Source organism: Poecile atricapillus, chromosome W, assembly GCF_030490865.1.
Source record: "Poecile atricapillus isolate bPoeAtr1 chromosome W, bPoeAtr1.hap1, whole genome shotgun sequence".
Classification (NCBI taxonomy): domain Eukaryota; kingdom Metazoa; phylum Chordata; class Aves; order Passeriformes; family Paridae; genus Poecile; species Poecile atricapillus.
The window spans coordinates 45,984,912-46,008,691 of NC_081288.1; the positions used below are offsets into that span (position 1 = coordinate 45,984,912).

The window sequence follows — 23,780 nt, forward strand, 5'->3', positions numbered from 1 at the left end:
GCCGTGCCTGCCGGCGCCGCGGCCGCGCCAATCGCCGGCTCCGCTCCCGGCACGTGGGAGGGAGGGCGGCCGTGCGCAGGCGCCGTGAGCTGCTGCTGCCCGGGCCGCGCTGCACGCTGGGAACGGGCTGGCAGCGGCGGCGGCGCGGGCGGAGCCGCGGCGCGGCTCAGGTGAGGCTGGGACGGGACGGGACGGGACGGGACGGGGCGCGGCGGCCAGTGACCAGCCCTGTGGTCCATGGGCGGCTTGGCTGCGCGGGGTGGCCAGGCGAGGCGAGGTGGGCACACCCTGATGGAGTGAAGGCCTCGCTTGCGACTTGCGGGCGGTGCAGAGGCGGGTGTTGAGGCTCAGAGGGGCTGCTCTGCCTCGGGGCCTCCTGCGGCGCGGCCTCGGGAGCCGCTCCAGGGCGGGCCTGTGCTGCCGGCCGCGCCGCCGGCGTGGTGCGGCCGCTCCAAGGGAATCGCTGGAACCAACAGCCCTCGGGTGTTGGAAGGACACAGCATTGAGATTCGAATAAAAGTGCCCTGAAGAGTGTAAGAACTGTGCTGCAGAGACTGCTGTCAGTGCGTGGATTAAGGTCGTTGCTAAGTTGTGTGCGGCTAGTGGATAACGGAGTAGTTTGACTTTATGGACTCGAGCAGGATGCTTCAGAGTGGCAGAGAACAAACAGCCAGATTTCGTGCTGGGTTTTTGCATGCGTGAGAATGCTGTTTTAGTCAGAGATAGGAAAAAGAAAAGTTCAGCAGATTACAAGCTATTTTTTAATATTTTTATATTTTAAGTATCTTGTTCTAGCTACCTAGAAATGCTAGGCTGTATGGAATTTTTGATGTGTTCATGCACAAGTTGCACGAAATTAGCAGACTGAATATTACAGTGGTAGCTCGGCGTTGGACAACAGTTGAAGGTGGAAAAAAGCATAGTAAGCTCCTTAACTGAAAATGTGATGAAACTTACATATTTTTGGCTTCAATGAAAGGTTCATTTCAACTAGAACTAATATGTTGCTCAGGATAACCATGTCACCAGCTGTGTATGAACTAGGGATAAACACAACTGCTGCATCTACTCAGCTGCTTACTCCTCAGCATGTAAAACCATTTCTGCTTGGGTAGCATTAGTTCAGCAGTAATCATGCAGTGTTTTTCCATCTCTTTGAGACCTTTGTCTGTAATTAGGGATGGAACATTGTACCACAGAAATCATTATATTTGTTTGGCTCATAAATTTTTATATTATTCTGCTACTAAGTTATTGCACAGATGTGAAAAATAATTTTAAATAAAGCATGTTAAATAGCCTAAACTTTTTTCTTCCTGAAAAGCTTTGTGTAGTATCACTACAAATAGCTTATTTAATACTTCCATGAGGCTTGTAACATCCTGAAGCTTGTCCTCAAGAGGTTAGAGTTAGCAACCATTCATAACTCTCTTTGTCTAAGTTCGTATTTAGCTTATCACAAGTTACTTAATCATGATTGTTTTCAAAACATGTTTGCTTCACGCGTTCAGATTTTTGTGCTATGAACTCGACGAACGTGGCGTGTTTTTTTCTGAATTGTAACCAAGATTTTTTAAGGTTACTTTTTAATTGACTTGTTATTTTTTATGATTATAAAACTTCTTTCACTTAAGACAATAAAATTGAGACAACAAAATTTATGAAGACAGTCAAGTGTTGATAATTATTAAACAGTGTTTTAGGGACTTGCTTGCACTTTCAGGATTACCATTTTCTTGTTGGGTGCTTTACCTTCCATTTAGTTAGGAAAACATGAATTGCTGTTTTTTATTTTATTTACTTTGTTTTATCGGAGTTACATGGCTTCACTTCTTTTTTTCAAAGACATTTAAACTGTGTTTCTTCTTAGTCTCTTAGTGTTTAGTATTTCTGCAATGCTATTAGGAAGCCTGACTGGCATGCAAGTCAGACTTTATTTATGAAGTAGCTAGTTTCCTTCAACTTCTTTTTTTCTTGAATTTTGGCAGATCACGATGAGCACACCAAGTAAAGCGATAGAACTGCAGCTGCAAGTGAAGCAAAATGCTGAAGAGCTGCAGGATTTCATGAGAGAATTGGAGAGCTGGGAAAAAGATATTAAAGAAGTGGATTCTGAACTCAGGAAACAGAGTGGGGTCCCAGAAGAGGTACAAAACACAAGACCAGTGTCAACTCAGCTATTCATACTGTGATAATGTTTATAATAATTATGTTTTGCTTTAGCAAAATTACATTTATTGACTTAAAACATCTGAATAGAAGGTATGAACTAACCCATGACATATTCTTCATCTGAAGTTAATCAGAGATTTTTCTGTAAGCTGGACCACCAACAAAGTTGTGGGGCAGTAGCCTCTGAAGGTGATGAGGCCAGTAAATTTTTTATCAGTTCTGAGTAGATCTATGAGACTATTTCTGTTCGCAGCATCAATATTGCTAATTTATGACTGACATTTAGTATACTGAAGTTATTCCTCAGTGCTACTCTGAAGAGATTTTTCTTCTAAAACTCAGTTTCATATCAGACATGTAATATTTGCTATTATGTGTTGAAAGATTTATGCTTGTTGTTGTTAGTGGTTTTGTAGAGTTCATGAGAACAGCTTGCTGATAGATGGATACACTGTCTAGATATAGGTACTGTAGATTCTTCAGTGCAAGTGATTTTCACACATCTGTTTTATAATAAGTTACTTAATTCAATTTAGAATTTGCCACCAATTCGAAACAAGGCTTTTAAGAAAAAGAAGAAAAGCAAAAATAAAGTCTGTTCAAAGATAACCTGTGAGGAAAACAAGAAAAACAAGATCAAGTCATACGACTATGAAGCATGGGGAAAACTTGATGTGGTGAGTCTTAAGATTTGTTTTGTTGTCTGAGTCTTGTCTGCAGTTGATTCTGTGTTAAATAAGATATTGTTAGTGCTGAGAATTCAGTCCACTTGTCAGTATCTTACTGTGCTTCATACTGTATAGGGTAGATTTTTCCCAAAAATATTACATGTTTAATATATGGAATATTGATAAATACTTAGTTTCCTATTGAGTGCTTTTATCCAGCAGATTGAATTTAAGGGGAAAAATGCCTGTTTTAACAATAGACCTATTTAAAGATCATAATTATAGTAGAATATAGGACTAAGCACAGCTGTCAGTAGTGGAGGACACATTAATAATTCTCCTAAAATCTTGCTTGTATTGTTTTGCACTGTTAAATTATAATGAAGACAATGGTTTGTTTTGTTTTTTTTCTGATTCCAGGATAAAATACTTGAAGAACTTGATAAAGAAGATAGTACTCATGATTCTGTATCTCCAGAATCAGACTCTGAAGAAGATGGAATTCGTGTAGATGCTGAAAAGGCTCTTGCAGAGAAGGAAAAGGTTATAGAATTATAGATGTTTATTATAAAGTAGCAATTTTGGTATAGGAGTATTTGCAATTTTCTTTTAAAAGATCATCCACTGAGGCTATACATCCGGTAAAAGAATTGCCTGTTTGGAAGTCCTTCTGTTTTTTTCCCTGCCCATTTTTCCAAAACAGAAAATTCTCACTGCAGTTCTATTCCTTCTCATTGTCAGTGGCAGCAAGCCTGGCAGATTCTAATTAATACATACTTGTGATGACAAATGTATTGATGATGTTTTTGAGAAGTTGAATGGCTGTATAGCGTTGCTATAGACAGTAAACTGGTTTTTACCTGAACGCAACATCTGAATGCCCCAAACTAAATCTGCAAAAATTTAAAAATACTCCTTTGTGATGCCAGTACATCTGGGAACAATGGGTGAACTTCTTTACTTCAATAATGGCAAGTTCATACCGGTTCAGTTTTACCTAATAAGCTAGGATATAGAAAGAGGTTTATCTCAGGCTTCATTGCCATGAGAAAGAGACTAGGTTGTGTAGCAGCTTCTGTGTTTTTGATAAACTTCTTTGTAAGCAATCACCTAACCCATCTGTCAGTCAATATTGACTTCAGTAGTTTTAGCTTTGGTTTGAGTTTTTGTGGGGTTGTTTGTTTTAAATTGTCTGCATGGGTGATATTTTTGTTGTATTCCTGCTACTGTGGGAATTCCTAGACGTGTAATCTGCAGTCTACACTGAGAAGTTGATGTGTCTTTAGCCATTATTATCCTGGCTTCAGTGAGGTCATTGAGGGTAAAAGAGATAAAAGTTGTGTCCCAGAGGAGACAGAAATGGGAATGTTGGCTTGGAAAGCAAAGATGCTAAATCTAGTAACTAAAAACTTAACCCCATTCAGTAATTTGAGTATCTCTGTATGTGCTTATTACAGGTTTCTGGAAATGACCTGGAGATACTGAAAATTATTTTATGGACCCATGTTATAGAATATATAATGAAAATTATTCAATATGGTGGACTTAGGATATATTAGTTAGAAAGCATATTTCATGGTAAAGCAGTACTTCGTGAGAAGCGTTGAAGAAAAATATTTAAACATTTCTAAAATACTTTGATTTTTTAGGGTTTTTAATTAGCAACGTGTCTGCCAATGTACAGTAACTTGCTGAAAATGCTTTTTTCTATTCACAGGGTAATAACTACTTTAAACAAGGAAACTTTGATGAAGCTATAAAATGCTATACTAGAGGGATGCATTCTGATCCATACAATCCAGTATTGCCCACAAACAGAGCATCAGCTTTTTATAGAATGAAAAAGTAAGACTTGTATTGTTAAATCTGTAATATTTTCATACTTGAAATGCTACCTTCAGATATTTGGTCTAGTTTTAATTCTTGATTTTATACATCAAATGCTGTGATGCACTCTGTGTAAGGCTGTTGTAACCTGCCTTCCAGTTTCAAAGTAAAACAGGAATTGCCAGGAGAAGCAATCTGGTAGTCTTCCTCATCAATTTTTCCTTGGTTTGCACACTAGCAGTTCACCATCTCTTGTGTTACAGTGTAAAACTTGAAGAAAAGAGAGAAAGTGAAATTGCCTTTCAGATTCAGTGATCTCTATTTCTAAGGCCTTGATTATTGGGTGAAGAAAGGATACAGGGGAGTTGGTTATTCTTGCTTTGGCAGTAGAGATTCTTGACTGATGTTTGCTTGTGTTGTTTTAATGGATTTGGAATCAATAAACATGTAGCTACTTGGTTTGTGCCCCTTCTGAAGTAAGTAAGATATCCTTGTTATCAAGACCCTGGAGAGGCTCAGAGTAGGATAAACTGCTGAAGTGTTGGGGCTTGTTACCTAGATGTGTCCAAGCTACTCATTTGTTTTTTTGATAGGTTTTCTGTTGCAGAATCTGACTGCAATTTAGCACTTGCTTTAGATAAAAATTACGTAAAGGCTTATGTGAGAAGAGGGGCTGCTCGCTTTGCTTTGAAAAATCTTCAAGGTGCCAAAGAAGGTGGGTCTTTTTTTAATTCTTTTCTTAAAATATATACAAACTTGTGTGATCTGCTTCTTTAATGTAGAGTTTTTCATTTCTTATAAACAAAGAAATAAAATACCATGTTGCATATTCTTCTGGTATAAAAGGTAGAATTAAAGTAGCAAGTCCAAACGATAGCAGTAGATGTTAGTAGTTCTGGAATAATTCAGTTTTAACTGTTTTAAAATGATGCATTCATTGAAATATCTCAGGCTTCTTGGGTAACTGCAAAAAAAATGTATCTCAAAAGAATGCTCTGCTTACTGGTCTGTGCTTCTTACCTGAAACATTTTTTCTGGTCTTCTGATAGATTATGAAAAAGTTTTGGAGCTGGATGCAAACAACTTGGAAGCAAAAAATGAACTGAAGAAAATTGATCAGGTAATAATATTAATAGGCCCTAACATAAATTAATACACAATTAATAATACAATGTTCAATTTACAATGTGTCATTTTTTATAACAAGAACTGATTCAGCAAATTCTCACATGCTTTTTCTAGCATCTGAAGTTCACTGAGGTCCAAATCTTTAATGGAGTTTCTTTTGGAGAAACTCACACATATGCAAATATCAATGTAATGGTGGATCGCAGACTAAGACTGCATGTGTGCAGCATCTGGCCTTTTTTGGATTCTTTGTTGGTTGGTTGATTGGGTTTTGCTGGTTAGTTGGTTTATTTTTTAATTTTCCCCCATTTTCTACTTCCTTTGTTAATGCTTTTTTCAATCACGCTTAGTATTTTGGTATAAGGAAGCACAGCACATGAGAGAACCTGTGTGTTCTCTTGGCCACAAAACTGCATTGCTAGCCTGTTTGTAGCCCCAGTGATTGCTGTGGTCACCCAAACCAGAAAATCGTTCTAAGAACAGAACAAAATACTCCAGTGCAAGTTCATCCCTTTTGTGACAGGGAGGAGAATGTTAATTGTGATGACCTTTGTACATATAAGCTCACTTGTCACTTCTGTATGAATTTACTTACACCTCTTCAACTCTATTTTTGACAGTGCTTGACAAAATTATTTTCAGAATGAAGATGCAAAGTCTCCAGTAATGAAGAAATAGATGATAGGTGAATTAGACTGTATACAAAGGTTCCATGAGTCATTTCACACTGTGTTTCAGAAGTTACATACTTTCTATTTACCAAGCATTTTTGTGACTTGTAATCTCTCATAGAAATGCATTTTCAAGAAACTATTTCAAATTGTTTTTAAATTGTCTCTTCAATTTGCATTTAATTTACCACACAGGTATTTCTGTTAAAAAGCTTGGCAGATTTTCTTATCTTAAAAGTTTGGAAATTATTGTAATTTATGTTCTGAAGATGAAAGGTGGGGAAATACTTACTGAAGGGAAAAAATTAATGTTTTTACAGGCTCTGTCATCAAAAGAAAATTCAGAACCGAAAAAGTTTGAAGATGCAGTCAGAACAGGATTAACGGATGAAGAGAAGCAGCACATTGAAAACCAGCAGCTGAAGCAAAAGGCAATTGCAGAAAAAGATCTGGTAGGTCACAGGTTCTGGTGCAACAGGAGAAACCTAGCAAATAAAAGGGCTGTGTTGTGCTGGTAGTTATGCAAATATATAAATTAAACCTGATACTGCCTTGAATTTCATACATGGAATGTCCTTAAATGTTTCCTATTTTGCCCTCTAGAAAGGTGAGTGGGACAGTGAGTTCCGTTTGGATTTGTCTGGAGGAGTAATTATAAAACATAACTTTTACAGCCCAAATTATATGTGCAAAATTTCAAATATGTGGTAAGACAAGTAGAACTTAAAATGCACTTTACAAAGATCCTATTTCTCCATTATTACAAACATTTTGATGCTTTCTTGTCCAAGGGGAGTTGTAGGCTATTTCTTGTTTTCAAACCTCTGATTGCATGATGAGCAGTAGTTATAAAAAGGACTTCGGGGGTGCAGGCAACAATGACAATGAAAATGTATTTCTGGATACATAGTCTTGACTCATGGTTGGCTTATTGATTTCTCCCTCTCACCACTTTTTCAAGAAATTAAGAACATTACCAACTAAACTAAAGTTTTTCTGTTCATTTACCTAACTATGTAACTTCTGACTTATTATCATTATTCAGGTTTGTGATACTGATTGTAAGAAGTAATTAGTCAAATAAGAATGAAAGTATGCATTAAGGAACAAGAGTTTGAATAAGTTTCAGGAGAGGTATTTCAGTCTAATGCAGTACTTCATTGGCAGCAGAGCTGACTGACTGCAGACTTGTTCCTGTTGACATGGATCCTTGTCAAGTCTGAACTGTGGCCGTTCTGGTTTTTTGTCAGTCAGTAGAGTAGTAGCAGTGCAGCTTTGAATTAGTACTGAGAAGCAAAAGCTAATTTTAGTCCACCCAGAAACAAACAAAAAAGTAATGTAGTTTTCTTGTATGGAGCATTAATTAGAAAACAACAACATCATTTGGACCCAAGTAATATTTGAGGATAAGTTTTATGGAGCAGGATAAAGATGAATTTGTGCAAGAAGTGCAAAAAATCATCTTGAAATGGGAATTGTAAACGTTTAGCTTGTGTTTAAGTTCATGAGGTACAGAGTAGGTTATCCTGCACATCAAATAAAAATATAACAAGCATAAAAAATAACAAGTTATAGACTTAAAAGTCTGCATTTGAACTATGCATGTAGCAAAGGGTTTTTTTTTCCTTGAAGTATTACAAAGCATTAAGATACTTTTTGTGTTCTGCCTCCAAACTTAGATAGGAAGAAATAATCCTGTAGCTGTCTACTCTGAAGTGTGTGTTCTTTGCAATTCATCTTCACAATATTGTGACCCTTTCTGCAAAAAAGGGTAAGAAAAAGTTCACTGCACTAGATTTTCTTAATGCTGTTTTTTTTTTTTTTCCCTGACCTAAATATTCCAGGGTAACGGTTATTTCAAAGAAGGAAAGTATGAGGCTGCAATAGAATGTTACACCCGTGGTATTGCAGCAGATGGCACCAATGCACTACTGCCAGCTAACAGAGCCATGGCCTACCTAAAGATTGAGAAGTAAGTGGAATTGCACATGCTGTGTTGTTTGTTTGTTGCAAATCAGGAGGAATAATGATCCAGCAGATTTTCACTTGAGTTATTGTCACTCCTCATTTCTGTTAAAATTCAGTGTAGAATAAATCACATTAAAAGCAGTAAAGGAGAGGGAACAAAACTGTATGTGTGATCTTGAAATGCAATTTGTAGGAAGGGAGTTCTGAGAGAATAAAATAATACCAGTATGAAATAATGGTTTCTGAAGTTGAATTTTTGTTCTTTCATGTGTGCAAAATTCAGATACTCACCTCTCTAAAAGGAATTGCCCAAAGCTTTGTCTTTGACTAATGAAACCCAGTCAGCTTCTAAATGTTGCACTGTGAAATAAGTGGATTATAATTTCTGACTTTGAGGAGAATGAATAAAAGCTTTTTCTGGAAATTGTTACCTTTTCAAATGTTTTTTTTAACTTCACTGATAGAGACGTGTATGTGTTGCTTGTTTATTTTTAATTAAGTGTTATCCAGATAACCCAGAAACTGCAGGGAAATTCATGCTTTCAGGGCAAATTAGATAAGTTCCATATGGCCAATGTTTAGGTGTGAACTTCTTTTGATTCTGTGATGGTGTGATAATTTGAAAGTTGTAAGCTGGTAGCATGAGAAGCAGAGAGCAGAAAGTTATGTTGGTCATCTGTTCTAATGTGACATGGCTGAGTATCTGTAGAGACAGTAGATTGATCTCAAATTAGGATAAGATGGGTTGCATGGATAGTGTTTCTGACACAACACTTGTAATTTAAAGGACGTCAAAATGCAAATAATCTTCTGTGAGATTCGGAGGAAGCGATACTTTAATTGAATGACGAAGCAAGAAAATTAATTCCCTATGATAAGTCTTGTATCATGGGTCTTTACATTTGAAAGAAGACCAAGCATAGAATGCAACAAAAGCCAGTTGGTATTCTTACAAACTGCTAGTACTGAAGAGAATAGCAAATAAAAATAAATTTGCATAAATTTAATGATAGTTTGAACATGAATGAAAATACTTTCATAAGCACATAGTTGGAACCATGATCTAATGTAACAGTATAAATGGGATGAGGAAATTTAATCTTAAAATAAAGCAAATGACAGTAATGCAAGCATATTCCAAATTCTCATTCTGAAATAGTTATGGACAAGTCACAGAATTCCAAGTGTAGGGAAATTTCTCATGCATATTTGCTTCTCCTCTGTGGTATGTTTTCTTTGTTTGTAATGGTATTTCTGGTTTTCAGAAGTACAAAGCCAAGGTACTAAGTTTGATTTTAAGAATGTTGTTGAATTTTTAAAGTGGACTCTGCTGACAAGCTTTAAGTGTTTTTTTTTCTTTACAGAGGATGTGAATTTTTGTAATGCTAAAAAGTTAGCACTTTGTTATGAAATACCAAAAGATACAGCTAAATTTCAGGGTGCTGAGAAACCATATTTTATGGGAGTTTTTTAATTCACATCTTAGCTCAGTGATACGTTTATGTATGTAAGTAATGAAGATCTACCTTTATATTTTAATTGGTTTGGGTAGCTCTTTCTTTTCAGTTGAAACTGCCTGTTGAAACTGATCATTAATTTTGTACTCTGCTTTTGCTGAGGTACAAAGAGGCAGAAGATGACTGCACACAAGCTCTGCTCTTAGATGCTTCCTACTCTAAAGCTTTTGCCAGAAGAGGAGCTGCCAGAGTTGCTCTTGGAAAGCTAAAGGAAGCTATTCAAGGTATGATTTTGAATTAGCCTAAATGTGGTAGGTAAGAGATCAGTATAAGGACATGCTGATCTTTTTTTTTTGCTCTGACTTACCGAGTTTATCAGTGCAATACTTAAGGATTAAGGGCTACTCTTGGATTTCACTGAACATGTATAAAAACTCCTGTGTTGGTGCCCTCATAATGGGAAGACAGTTCTGTGTGGAATTACAGCTGTTGCTGTTTATGATAAGTAGTATGAAATAGCTTAAACAGTTCCTTTAAAAAGTAAGTCATGGTATAGGCATTAGGATGACTTATAAGGGGACAGTGAGGTACATTGAGAACTGGCTGAAGAACAGATCCCAGAGGAACTTAATCAGTGACAGGTCTCCATCTTGGCATAAGGCCTGTCACTAGTGGTGTCCCTTAAGGTTCAGTAGTGGCCTACAGTGGTTTGACTGGTTCATCAGTGACTTGATGAAGGGGAAGATGCGTCCTCGGCAAGTTAAGTGATGACACAAAGCTTGGAGGAGCAGCCAATACCCCAGAGGGCTGTGAGCCTTCCAGAAGGACCTTGACAGATTAAGGAGATGAGCAGAGAGGTACCTTCAGAAATCCAAAAGGCAAATGCAGGGTCTTGCACCTGGGGAAGAGTAAACCCTGCACTAGCACAGGTGCAGGGCTGACCTGCTGGGAGAAGGACCTAGTTAACAACAAGCTGTCCATGAGCCAGCAGTGCCCTTGTGGTCAGGAAGGCCAGTGGGATCCTGGGCTGCATTAGGAAGAGCATTGCCAGCAGGGCACAGGAGGTGATCCTGCCCCTCCACTCAGCCCTGAGGAGGCACATCTGCAGTGCTGTGTCCAGTTCTGGGCTCCTGAGTGCAAGAGAGACATGGAGCTCCTGGAGTGGGTCCCACAGAGGGTGACAGAGATGATCAGGGGAATGGAGCAACTCTCTTATGGGGAAAGGCTGAGAGAGCTGTGTCTGTTCAGCCTCAAGAAGAGATGACTGAGGGGTGACCACACCAATGTTTATCAGTAGCAGAAGGGAAGGTGTCAAGAGGATGGAGCCAGGCTCTGCTTGGTGGTTCCAAGCAATAGGACAAGAGGCAATGGGCAGAAACTGATGCACAGGGAGTTCCACCTGAACATGAGGAAGAACTTTACTGTGCGGGTGATCAAGCGCTGGAATAGATTGCCCAGAGAAGTTGTGGAGTCTCTCTCACTGGAGATACTCAAGAGCTGTCTGAATTCCATCCTGTGCATTGCTCTCCAGGATGACCCTGCTTGAGCAGGGTGGTTGGACCATATGACCCACTGGTGCTCCCTTTCAACCTTGCCCATTTTGTCACTTACCTGCCTTTAATTATTTTTAGATATATGAAAGGAAGATAGGCCGTTCAAAAATCTGCCATGTGTACATTGTAACTTGAAATATTTACAGTTTACGTGTTGTTTTTCACTCAGATTTTGAAGCTGTTCTGAAGCTGGAACCTGGAAATAAACAAGCAATAAATGAACTCACGAAAATAAGGAATGTATGTATGCTTATTTGGGTATAGTGGAGTTTTGTTTGTTTGGGAGTTTTTTGTGAGGTTATAGTACTAGAAGGTTTTTATTCTTTATTACATTATTTTTAATATACCATGTGTTTATTCATGAAACACCTGATCTTTTTGATCATTTTTTTTCAGGAATTAACTGAGAAAGAGCAGCAGACTCACCAAGAATATCCTGCAGTATTGATAAAAGAAGCGGAAATAAAAAATATAGTGAAAGTGATAGATAATCCATTACAGATTAAGTCAACAGTAAGTTGTTATGTGAATTACTTTCTATAAGGATGGGAAAAGTAGAGCTTAGAATTAAAATCTACTTTCTGTGTTGTAGACTAACCCCTGATAGATAGCTTTGCCTGTGGAAAGCCAAAAATCTATAAATTTACTCTTGATATTTCTCAAGAACATATACACACATGGAAATGGTGAAGTTCACAGCAGTGGTGGTGTAATCACTCAGCCTGTAGTACCACCCTCAGCAAACATGGTGTATGCCTACATTTGTAGTGTGGAATAGGCAGGCAGCCCCAAAACCCTGTCTTGTGCCCATAGGTAACATTGCAGTTGAGAGTAAATACGTAGCAAATGCAATTGAGAAGCTCTGGGTAGACTTTCTTTTGTTTCTACTGCTGTTTTCAGTTTTTACAGCAGCCATAGTGGATATAAGACACCTGCAGTTGCCTGCTTGTGTCGTATGCTGCTGTCACGTAGGGCTACTTTCCAAAGAACTTTGAGCATGCATTTTCATCCATGTAAACTGCAGAACAGCTGGATATTAGTTTTCAATAAGCAATGTATTTGGACTGTGAATTATCAGTGGTTACAGTCAGATGAATGACTTACAGATGAAAAAATGTAATACCAGGTTTCTTTATGTATTAGGCTTCCTCTTTTAGTACGTTTAATCTTCATACATTCAGCAATCAGTTGTGTAAATACAAAAAGTGCTCGTCCTTTGTATATGTATGCACTCATGCTATTTGAAAATGTTTACCCTCATAAATAATAAAATTCAGATGGATAGTTTTAGTAGAAAATGTGTGATTATTTTGATCCTTTGGGAAGAGGAAGTCTTATGTCCTCTCTTCAACTAGAAACATTATTTCTTTAAACCTAAATGAATTCATTGTGAAGTACCTGAAATGCTATAGACAGTTATATTTATTAAGTGTTCACTTTGGCTGCTAAATTAAGTGAAGATGCTAGGTTTGTTGTTTTCCTCTTGTTATTCTGTTAAGGTAGAATAAGTATAGATGAAACATCTGTGCTTTTAGTACTTCCATTTCCTAGAAGTCTAAATTGTTGAGTATGTTAAAACATGTGCATTTGCCTTTGTATTTCTAGAGCAATACATACTCTGTTCATGTTCAGGAAATGAAGTTCTAAAGTAAGAAGTGATGAGAGCTTTTTTTCTAAGACCTGTGATGGTGGCACTAGGTGATGGTCAAAAATAATGAGGATCATGCAGAGATTAACTGAAGCATTTTAGCATGTGGTGGAATTAATTACCTTAGGATGTATGTAATTTGGTCAATCAGCAGGGTTGAGTTTAGATATTCATTATATCAAAATTTTAAGTTGTGGGTCAAGGCCTGTGTTGTTGGATATTTTTCTGTTTTCCTAAATTGCAAAGCTTGACCACATAATGGGACAAACTATATGATAGATCTTGCCTATTCAACTTTAGTGGGAAAAAAATACACGTTTTAAATTATTACTGGGAAAACCAGACTCTATATGGAGATCCTCTAGGGTAAGGATATACTGGTTCATGAGGGTAAAGCAATAAAATTATCATATCAGGCTTCATGTAGAATTTTATGGTTTCCTGGTTTTGCCATTTACCTTTATGCAGTGTCTTCTCTGTGCACCACTGCAGAGGTAACTGGTTATCATGTGATTATTTTAAGTTACAGCTGTGTCGGGAGTCTGTTGAGTCCCCATGTGACATTAGGTCTGTGCTCTGTTTAGAAGCCATTGCGAAGAATAGATATTGAAGAAGTTGATGATGATGCATCAGATGGTGACTTGCCCAGCACTACTTTAGTCAATAACTGGAGGAATTCAATGAGTGTTGAAGCAACAGAAACTCTAGATCAGGATGATCTGTTGACTACAGTTGATATTCCAAAAGCAAAGCACTTGAAAATAGAAGAAATCAGTGATACATCAGTATTACAGTAAGTATTGTAATTGTGATCCTCTTTTAAAAAGGTAAGTGTAGTTGAAATGTAATCTTCATTTCCAGATGTCTACATGTGGTGAGGTATTGAAGAGACTTTGGAAATCTGAATGAAAAATGAAATGTTGAAAGAAACTGCAGTTCTTGTACAGCTGCCTCTTTGACCACTCAGTGTTTGAGACAAATATGATCTATTTAGTGTCATGGAAAACTCTGTCTTATACAAAGGAATTCATATTTTCCTGCATTCTGTACTCTGTATTCTTCTTTGCTTGAACCTCTCCATCTTCCCCAGCTGTTTTTACAATTAGTATTTGTAGTTTTTCAGAAGAGATTTGGAACAGGGTTCCAATATTCTTTGTACACCAGTTGTATGAGAGAAGAGGAGCAGATGTGTGTCACCACCCTTTCCTCTGCTGAGGCAGGTGGTAGCTTCAGATGTGCTCAGTTTCTAAGTCACACTGTGTTAGTTAGGCAAACTCAAGTCTGTCTTGCTGAAACTAGGCTGAAATACAGAACTTTATCTTTGTTCAGTCTTAGAACTCGTCCACTGCATCAACACTGCCTCATTCTGTTCATATAAAGAATCCTTACCAAAGAATTTCTGTGAGAAGCACCGACCCTGACCTTTTCTAGCTGTTAGATGGATTTACTGTGAAGTGTTGAAGAAAAGAATGTGTTCTTAGCCATGTCTTAATTTCTAAAAGATCAATGGACTTAAATGACAAATTATAGGACAAAAAATAGATCTAGCAGTGTTGAAACTAGTTCACCTGTTTGACATTGTTACTGTTTTGCATTATGAAATTGCAGAAAAAGTGATTTATTTTTTTTACAGGTATATATGGGAGAAACCTTCTATAAAATGCAGTTATTTCCAGAAACAAAGTAGAGAGAGACTGAGTAAATTTAAGTATTTGCAGATGTGTTTTTTTTAGAAAAAGTGAATTGAATATAAAGTTTGTATAATTAGAAGGAATTTTGAAATATCTGCTTAAACTAAAACACATTCTTTTTAAGAAAGTTTTCAGTTATTTTAGCTTTTAATGAAAGATCTCCAGTTAGGTCTCATTGTAGAATTCCCTTAAAAGTTGATTTGATGTGTTTCAAAATACTTTTGCAGGCTGCCTGTAAATGTGAAAGGAATTTCATCAACACTGCATCCATCTTTTCCTGCAAGCAAACAGAGAGAAAAAGAAGTCAGAAGGTCATTTACGTCTGCTTCTCCAGTTCCTCCCATTCCTGCAAATTCTTTCCAGCTAGAATCTGACTTCAGGAAGCTGAAAGACTGCCCTGAAAACATGTACTTGTACATGAAGGTATGAAACACAGAGTATCAACACTGGACAGCTTCTTCAACATCAGTTGAAGAAACAGTACCCTTAGGTAGAAGGGATAGCTTTGTTTAGAGTGTCTCATTTGTACAATAGTCCCTTTTCTTAATTGTCTTCACATAACAATAGGTAGTCTTATGTGCATTTGAGTTTTTCTTCTTTTGCAGCTTTTTATTTGCTTTAAGTACAGACTCTGTATTTTTTTTTAAATATAGGCCCTTGTTCCTTAAAGACTTAAATGCATTAGTAACTCTATTAAATTCTCATTTTTCAAATGAGTGCTTCTAGGGTAATTAGACATAGCAACATTTTTAAACTGAGCAAATGCTTGAAATACAGCACTCTACTTAATGTGTACTTTTGCTTACATGTATTTGGGAAAAAAAACACTTAGAATTTTTTAAGAGACGTTAGAAATTACCAATACAAAAAAAAAAAACAAGCAAAAGTTGTTGCTTGATGTCAGATTGTGTGATTTGGTTTTTTGGCTTTCATGCACTTCAGCATTGTCCGTGACCTTCTAAAAATGCACATGTAATTCTCATGACTCAGTTGTATTTTTTTTGTCTAAAATTAACTTTTTAAATTTTTCCATAGCAAATAGAGCCCTCGCTTTATGCGAAGCTGTTTCAGAAATCCTTAGATCCAGACTTATTTAACCAGATCCTGAAAATTCTACATGACTTCTACATTGAGTAAGTTTAACTCCTCCTTAGTTTTATATTGCTTATTGCTATTTCTAAAGAGTTTTGGGGTTTTTTTTGGTAGGGGAAGGTTGTTTTGTGTTTGGGAGTTTTTAATATTCTCTCTAGTCCCATCCTTGGGCTTACAAAATTACATTTTCTAAAACGTAATTTTAATTAAATTTTAAAATGTAAAAATTACATGCAGCATTACATGAGCATAATGAAATCTTTGGAATTACTCAGTAGTTGCTTCTTAAGAAGTGAAACTGATGATGACACATCAGGTAGAAATGTGAAAAAAAACTTGTACTGAGTGTTGTTGAATTGTGCTTTACTAAAGAGCACCAGAAACTTAGATTAGTCTGTATGAAATAACTTTTGTTTATATTATTGTGTGTGTGTGTTCTGAGAGCACATAGACTTCCTCATTGTCCTCTATTTTAACTTTCTAAAGCTGAGAAATTCAGAGGCTTTCAGTTTTATGCCACGCTTATTGTGATCCATTCAGACTTAATTCTCTGCTAGCATTTTACAGTTGCCTGTAGCAAATGTGTATTGGAGACTGAAGTTCTGATAAGACAGGACCTGACAAGTTATTTTTGAAATTTCTATGCATGCTACCATTTGAGTCCTAAAGTTCATTTTGTCTGTCAGAGGCAGTGTACTGCTTTTCTGAATTGCACGGTCTGAGAAGCACACACTCGATGTTTTTCAGCATTGTTTTATGGAGATAAGCAAGCATGTTTATGAAAGGCAATCAATGTTTGCCTTTCCCTTGGTTTCCTTAAAAAGTAAAGTACCCATCACATGGGTGAAAAATGCTGTCTTAGAGATACAGTCCTGCATTTGGTGATACAACAAAAAGGCAACAGAAAAAAGCTGAAATTGTTTTCTGTAAGGAAAGAGTCCTGTCTTCCTCCAAAATAAATGTGAAGTTACAAAAGAAAATTACTATTTGTTAGTATTTGTAACAAAGGCAATACTTGTTTACTGTTGACCAGAAAAATGTAAAATGAACACAATCTAGGAATTTTCTGTATGGGTGAAAATAAAGGCAGCTGTAATTGGTTCAGCTTTTCAATGAGTTTCCTAAGGCACAGGTGCTGCTTTCTTTTACACTACCTGATACATATAAAAATAGTGATGTTATGACCAAGTATAAGCATTAAGTCATGTAATAGGTATTCTGTGCATGACAAGCAGTCAGTTTGCATGAATCTAGGTTTTTGTATTTCTTTGCTTTTACTCAGTAGAACTATAATACCTACATAAAAGTTTCTGTATATTGACTTTCTGCTTTGTGAATGGACAGATGAACAGGAAAGGCAAAGACAGGGAATATGAAAGAGAAGGAAATTCTTTTGGTCCTTTAATTTCTTGTTCCTGAATTCTTCAATATTGCTTGCAGCTACTGAATATTTTTAATCAACAGTGGTTATTTTTATATTTGTAATAATCTTCAGGAAAGAGGAGCCATCGCTCATCCTTGAAATCCTCCGGAGGCTCTCTGAATTAAAAAGATTTGATATGGCAGTAATGTTTATGTCAGCTTCAGAAAAAAAAAGTAAGTAATTTTGTAGTGTCTTTGTAAACTTACTTTGTGATACTGTAGAATCTGGAAAAAAATATGTAAAACTTAGCGCTATTCTTGTTTATTCTACGTAATAATCACTTCAGTGACTATTATTATTATTATTATTATTAATTATTTTAATTATTTTAGAAGTTAATATGAATGTCATGTAATTTGTCTTAATCCTTTGACTCCTTATTTAGTTTAGACTAGAAAGCTACAGCTAAATCCTCTTGCTTTTATCAGTAATACCACTACATTTTATTCTAATAAGCTTTGTCAGTTTGTAGCTGATAGCATTACAAATTGATGAATTTGTATGAAATTCTACATCTGAGTTCCCAGGTATCCAGATTATACACTTTCCCCAATTTACAACTATTTCTTGACAAATCCTGACTTACCTGTTGGCAAAAGAATGCAAACATCTCTAAAGCACTCAGCCTGGTTGTCTGTCCCGTTCCGGAGACATCACTCACATCAGTTTGCAACTTGTGTTGTCATTGGCTTGAATTCATGGTTTATAAAAGTGGGTTTTGTCTCAAACTTTTTCTTTATTTAGCACAGCAGACAGACAGTGTAATAGTGAGACACAAGCCAAACATTTCTCTGGGACAAGGGAAATTTAAATTTACTGTCTACCACTGAGTTTCACTAATAGCCATTATACTTAAAACTTTTTTTGAAACATGAATCTCCTTAAAATAAAATAACTTGACTTACTGAAGTGCAGTGCCTCTTACAAATGGCATTCACACCTTTACCTTATGTAAGCTTTATCTGCCATTGGCATTAACATTTGTCTTCTGCATGTAGTGGCATACTGTCAGGGTAGTAAAGAAACAAATCTGTCTGTTGCCTAGATTATACACTTGTTTAAGGAAGTGTTGTTAGGCAGCTCCTGGGCATTGAAACAAAGTGAGAGTTTTACTTAGCTGCTTTTGTTCATCCTCCCAGTAGTTTAAAAATGTATTCATATTTCATCTGTATAATCCATACACCCCTTACTCTCACAGAGGAAAGAGTTGGATTAATTTACCTTGAGTGCGAGTCACAAAAATAACAGTTCATGTTGGGATTTTCTTTTTCAGTTACACAGGTATTATTCAATCATGTAAACCACATGGGATTAAAAGATGCTTCTGTTGAAGAATTGGAGAAGAAATACGGCATTTTCTCTTAGCAGGATGACTGACAAATGTTTGGATTTGCACCTTTTTCATGTGGAAATTAGCTAAGAAGGATATAACGACAGCAATTTTGTTGCTTTTTGTAAATAATGAAACTCTTAAACTTGGGCTAGCCAAATGGCAAGTGCCTGGAGAGATCATTATTTGGTTCTGCAGTACACTTGTCTTCCAGTACCTGAAACAATATGGATCTACATTTTCTTCAATTGAGTCTGTTTGCCTGAAAAGCAATTGGGCAGATTGGCATTCAGGATCTGGACTGTAGATAGAGATCTTTATTAAAAGGAAAAAAATATTTATAAACATGTCTTTGGTAAGAATCAAACACTGTATATTAGAATTATGCATGGGTTTTTTATTTTAGAAAATAAACTGAATGTTGAATTGAAGATACTATATTTTTAAGGATTACTTTTTATTAAGATGCCTAAATCACTCTTCTGTAAAGGTCCATCACATCAGAACTTGTACTGTGCAAAGTGAACCAGAAGTATGATGGCAAGAAAATTCCAGAATTTTTACTTGAGTTTATCTAAAAGTGAAGTTTTAGCACTGGTAGCTGAGAACCTCTGAAGCTATTCCTTTGAACCTCAAGTGTAATTGCAGAATAGAAGGAAGACAAATACTGTAGAATTAAACTAAAAGTTTAAAGAAAAACACTTTCTCTCATCTTTCAAGAGTACTTTCAAAACAATCTGGTGAAACTTAATCCTTGTGGGTCAGTTGTTCCTGACTAGGTAAACCCCTTAAGATGACTTAGGAGGCTAAGCAAAATACCTCAACAATAGAAGAAGGCAAAAGCATGAAATTAACTGAAATTCTTAGATAAAAGTGAGCATGAGGCATAATAAATTACTTGTACTGCTCACATGACCAGGTGGAAATAACAGCACTTGTCAAGTATACTCTAACTGTAGTATCCAAGTGATGGTGTAGGCTTATCTGCTGGCTCTTCCATCCTGCAAATGTTAATATCCTGCTGGTTTGCTTTCATCCTGATTGAGCCCTTAGAAAACTGATTTTAAAACATTTGCAGCTATGTCCTAGTTCAGATGTAATCCAGTTAAAAAAAATTAGCTGAGCTGCATCCTCAGGCCTGGTAGCAATTGACAGGAATGCCATTAGCACTGGACCCCTAAGGTAGCTTCCAATTAGCCCTGGACCTTAGCACCAGACCTTTATGGTATGGCATGGGGAATGGAAGAGCCCCTATACAGCACTGCTTGCAGGCTACCTATAATAAGAACTGTTACTTCTAGGTGTGCCCTAAGTTACTGCTAACAGGCTATTTATTCCCCTTACTGTAAAGCGTTTCAGATAAGGTATTGGGGATACTGCTATAACTCATAAATGGTGGGGCATGCAGTAGTTACCTGTTAATTTTATAGGTAGAGATTTTGTAATACAGTGTACCTTCCTGTGGACTGTTACAGGTTGTTCTGTGTGGAGCAGAGGTGTTTGCTTGACTAGGTTGTACTAATAAGCCATTTGGTACATTCTCAAAGGCTGTTTTTGGAAGTTGTTGTATGAAAGCAGGTGATTGGAATAGGGACCTTCAAAAGTAAAAGCAAGATCATGGCAGAAATATTTGAGACTGTAGGCCAAGAGTCACCTACAACTCCACTGTGCTGTGCTCTTAATGAAAATAAGCTGTCATGGTTGGGTTTTGTCAAAACTGCAACTTTTACAGAGATTTCTTTTCAGGATTTGTGCCTGTTGAGGAGGGCTGATAAAGTTTCTCAAGCATGTAGAACTTCTTGAGGTGGATGAGTAGACCTGGCTTTATGTTCCTACTGAACTTAGGCCACCAAGATTAATCTTGAAGATGATATGCTACTGTAGAATTTTGCTTTTATTTTTAAATGCAACATCTAAAGTTACTGAAGTTACTTTTCACTGTATAGAAAACAGTGCAAGACGGAGAGCAGAGTGCAGGTATTCAGAGAACTGCCAGCTCCACCTGCTCCAGGAGATGGCAGTGTTTTTCCCTTTTAAATTGTTAAAGACTATGAAATTTCTGAATTGTAGGGTTTGATAAAACATGGAGAAGATTCATAGATGTGAATCCTTTTTGAGGAGAGAAATGGAGGGTTTTTTGTTTTTTTTTTTTTGTTTTTTTTTAATCCAACACACTCTACAGTGGTTACAACCCTATTGTTTTGGGGAAAAAAAAGGTTACATAAACAGTGTGAAGCAGTTAAATTATGAAATACTTTTTATGGGATTTTTTGCTATGTTAAAGCATTCAGGGTATGAAAAATGTGGGTTCATGTTTGCTGCAGTGATGGATTCAGGCTTGAGTTTTGAATGATTCTTTTACTTAACAGTATTAAATTATGTTTTTCTAGATAACTTTTTAATTCATCAAGATATTTTTTTAAGATTTTAATACTGTCCTCCGGTAGATCTCTGAGACAGTCAAATTCCATACTCTCTATTGATTCCATAAGCCAAGTTGTTAGAATATTGAGGGAACTTATCCTAGGACTTACTTCTGTAGAACATGCCTACAGCTTTGCCTTTTGACTGTAAACAGTGACTTTATTTTTTGTTTTTTTACTTTCCAGCAACTCTGGATAGCTCTGCATTCATAAAGTAATTGTTTAATTTGAGTTGTGTTTATCTTGCTTAAAAGGATATCCAGTGACAGTCACACATCAAGACAAAGACACTTGGTTTACTCCTTTTTCATTACATTACTGTCAAAAAAACCCCATAATTTGTACTTGGCAATATTTGTGTTAGTTATTGTGGAAAGCATAACATAGTTTGAGTAATTGTTCCAAAAGATTTTTTAGGGTTGAAAATTAATGGTTGTGACACTGCTCAAGGAGTTCTTGTGCTTCTTGTCTTCTTTGTAATTTTACTTAAAAATAAACATTTCAGTTTGCCAATTCTCACATCAACAACTACTGTTGATTTTGAAGCTACTTTAAAAATATTTTTATAAATTTATATATAATTTTAATAACTTTAATATTAGTATAAGGTTAACATACCAGTTTTTGATATTTAGACTATGAGTCTTTGGGGTCCAGAGAACCTGTGACTATCAGTTTCAGGAAACTTAGGTTCTAGCTTATTCATCTCCTTTACTAGGCAATGAGCTTTGTTTGTCATTGTTGTGAATACAGTTGCTTGTGGGTGCCATCAGTAGAGAATACTGAAATGGAAACATACTGAACAGTTCATTAGCAGTGTCATCAGCTGTCAGTTGTTTCCTTCCATCTTGCATGACTAACATTTCCTTTGTTCAGGGTGGGTTTTTTTGTTTTCTTCTCATGGTTCTGTGTTTTCTTGTTACTGCTACTTAATAATTGTTAAGCAGTCTGTCCTCATTTCCCTTACTTACATGCTTTCCTCTTCTGAGATCATTGAAGAGTCCTTTGTTGTTCACCTTGGTCCCTTTTCACACTTCCTGTCCTTTCTTTCCATTGCCATAATTTGAGCTTGTTATCTTAATATTATTTGGTAACTGCCAACTCTGGTGTACCCTTTTCAGCCCTTTTATTTTCCTCCATTGAAACCTTAATGAGCAATGTTACAACATCACTGTTGAGGTAGAGAAAAGATGAAGGAAATGAAGCTTTTAAAATTTTGTTTAGGTGCTGTGGTGTCTAAGCAGCTTGGGATTGCTCTACTGTCAGTATTGGAATCCAAGAGTGTGGAGCATTAAATATATATCCTCTTTTCTCTCCTTCACCTGTGTCCCTTGCAGGGGCAACTGTGAGGCAAGGGCTCTGTTCCTGTCTCTTCTGCCACTAGGTTTAGTTTGGTTTCAGTAAATTTGTGCTTTTCTAGGAATAGCAAAAAAGACCTTAATAATAGCATAGGGCTGCACATTTATTGACTCTTACTTCTCCCCAGGTAAGATTCACCCTGTAGCGTTTTTTTCGGAGCAGCTGTCAATACGCTCTTTCTCATATCTTAGAGAGCAAATAGTGTTTTGAATTGCATTCTGTCTTTGCTATTTTTGCATGACGCTTTTTTAACTTCCTTAAGGTGTGTTACTCAAGAGGACACTATTTCCCTGCAAAATCCTTTGTTAGTGATTATCCTTGAGAGAGCAGGACACTAGCCTGGCCTCTAAGGAACACATTCTAAGCTGGAATCTAGTCGTCATGCAAGTCTGCTAAATGACCTGGAATTGCAGTGATTGATCTGATTTTATTTCCTTGCTGGTTAGACTTAGGGAAGGTACAGCTTTTGGGATAAAAGATGGAGGTGTATTTTTCACTGTTGTGTCTGCTCTTGAGCATGCAGTTCAGACTGATTGAAATAGTAAAGTTTTATGGGTTTTATGCATCTGTCGTTTTTTTCTTTGTACCATTTCACATAAACCATTTGTATCAGATCTTTCTTGTTACATCTGTCACTATGTGCTGAATCCCTCTATGAATGTCATTTTCAGTGTTCCCTTTCTGTTCAAAACATTGTATTCTTCACTACCTTCCCTCTCCTGTCATTAGTTGCAAGCATCTCAGCTTCTGAAAGTGTCATTTGGAGGCCCCTTCTAGTTTTTAAATATTTCTCCTCAAAGCTCTTTGTTTCTCAATGCTCCTTTTAATAACCTTGCTTCTTCAGGCTCCATTTTGTAGAAATACTCCACTCTAAAGTCTGACTTTATAAACTGAAGCAGATACAGCATAAAACCCAAGAAAATTCCTTTTTTCTTTTTTCTTTAGCTTTCTATTCAAGTGATTGCTGAGTTCAGTTGTGGTTGAATGCTTCCAAGTCTTTTGCTTTCTTAATAGCAGAAAGTAGTGTTTTCTTCAAATTTCAGACCTTCCAGTCTCCCTTCTGGTAGCTGTTGCATTCATGAAGTTTAAGATGACAGCATAACAGATAGACTTGGTTCCTTGTCCCAAGTGAATCTGCCTGGTTTTTAAAGCAAGAAATGTACCATGAAGCACGAATAGTGTTACATTAACCAACAATTGGATACACAAAAGTCTTGCTTGTCCTGATGCCTGTTAAGGTAGATAGATGCTCTGCACAAAAAAAAAAAAAAAAAAAAAAAAAGTCTTGTTTTGTGGCCCCTTATTTAGCCAGGTCTTCCACCATGAGCTGAGCATCAGGTCAGTCTAAGTGAGGAGATCCACAAAAACCC

At 36.7% G+C, this 23,780-nt stretch overlaps 1 protein-coding gene across 4 annotated transcripts; it reads left to right on the plus strand.

Annotated features, from left to right (window-relative positions):
• Positions 1–45: 45 nt before the first annotated feature.
• LOC131591618 (RNA polymerase II-associated protein 3-like) lies at positions 46–19,062 on the plus strand. 4 transcript variants are annotated; one of them, XM_058862499.1, is made up of 17 exons: positions 46–170; positions 1,989–2,147; positions 2,709–2,849; positions 3,261–3,383; positions 4,558–4,685; positions 5,261–5,382; positions 5,717–5,787; positions 6,787–6,918; positions 8,311–8,438; positions 10,054–10,175; positions 11,614–11,684; positions 11,841–11,957; positions 13,677–13,885; positions 15,011–15,206; positions 15,819–15,916; positions 17,371–17,471; positions 18,572–19,062. In XM_058862499.1, exons 2-17 carry the CDS (start codon positions 1,995–1,997, stop codon positions 18,661–18,663), a joined length of 2,004 nt encoding a protein of 667 aa, XP_058718482.1. In that variant the 5' UTR covers positions 46–170; positions 1,989–1,994; the 3' UTR covers positions 18,664–19,062. The 4 variants fall into 4 exon arrangements, with proteins under 4 accessions (XP_058718482.1, XP_058718481.1, XP_058718478.1 ...); XM_058862498.1 differs by lacking the exon at positions 46–170 and adding an exon at positions 203–277; XM_058862495.1 differs by lacking the exon at positions 46–170 and adding an exon at positions 295–577.
• The last annotated feature ends 4,718 nt before the right edge of the window (positions 19,063–23,780 follow it).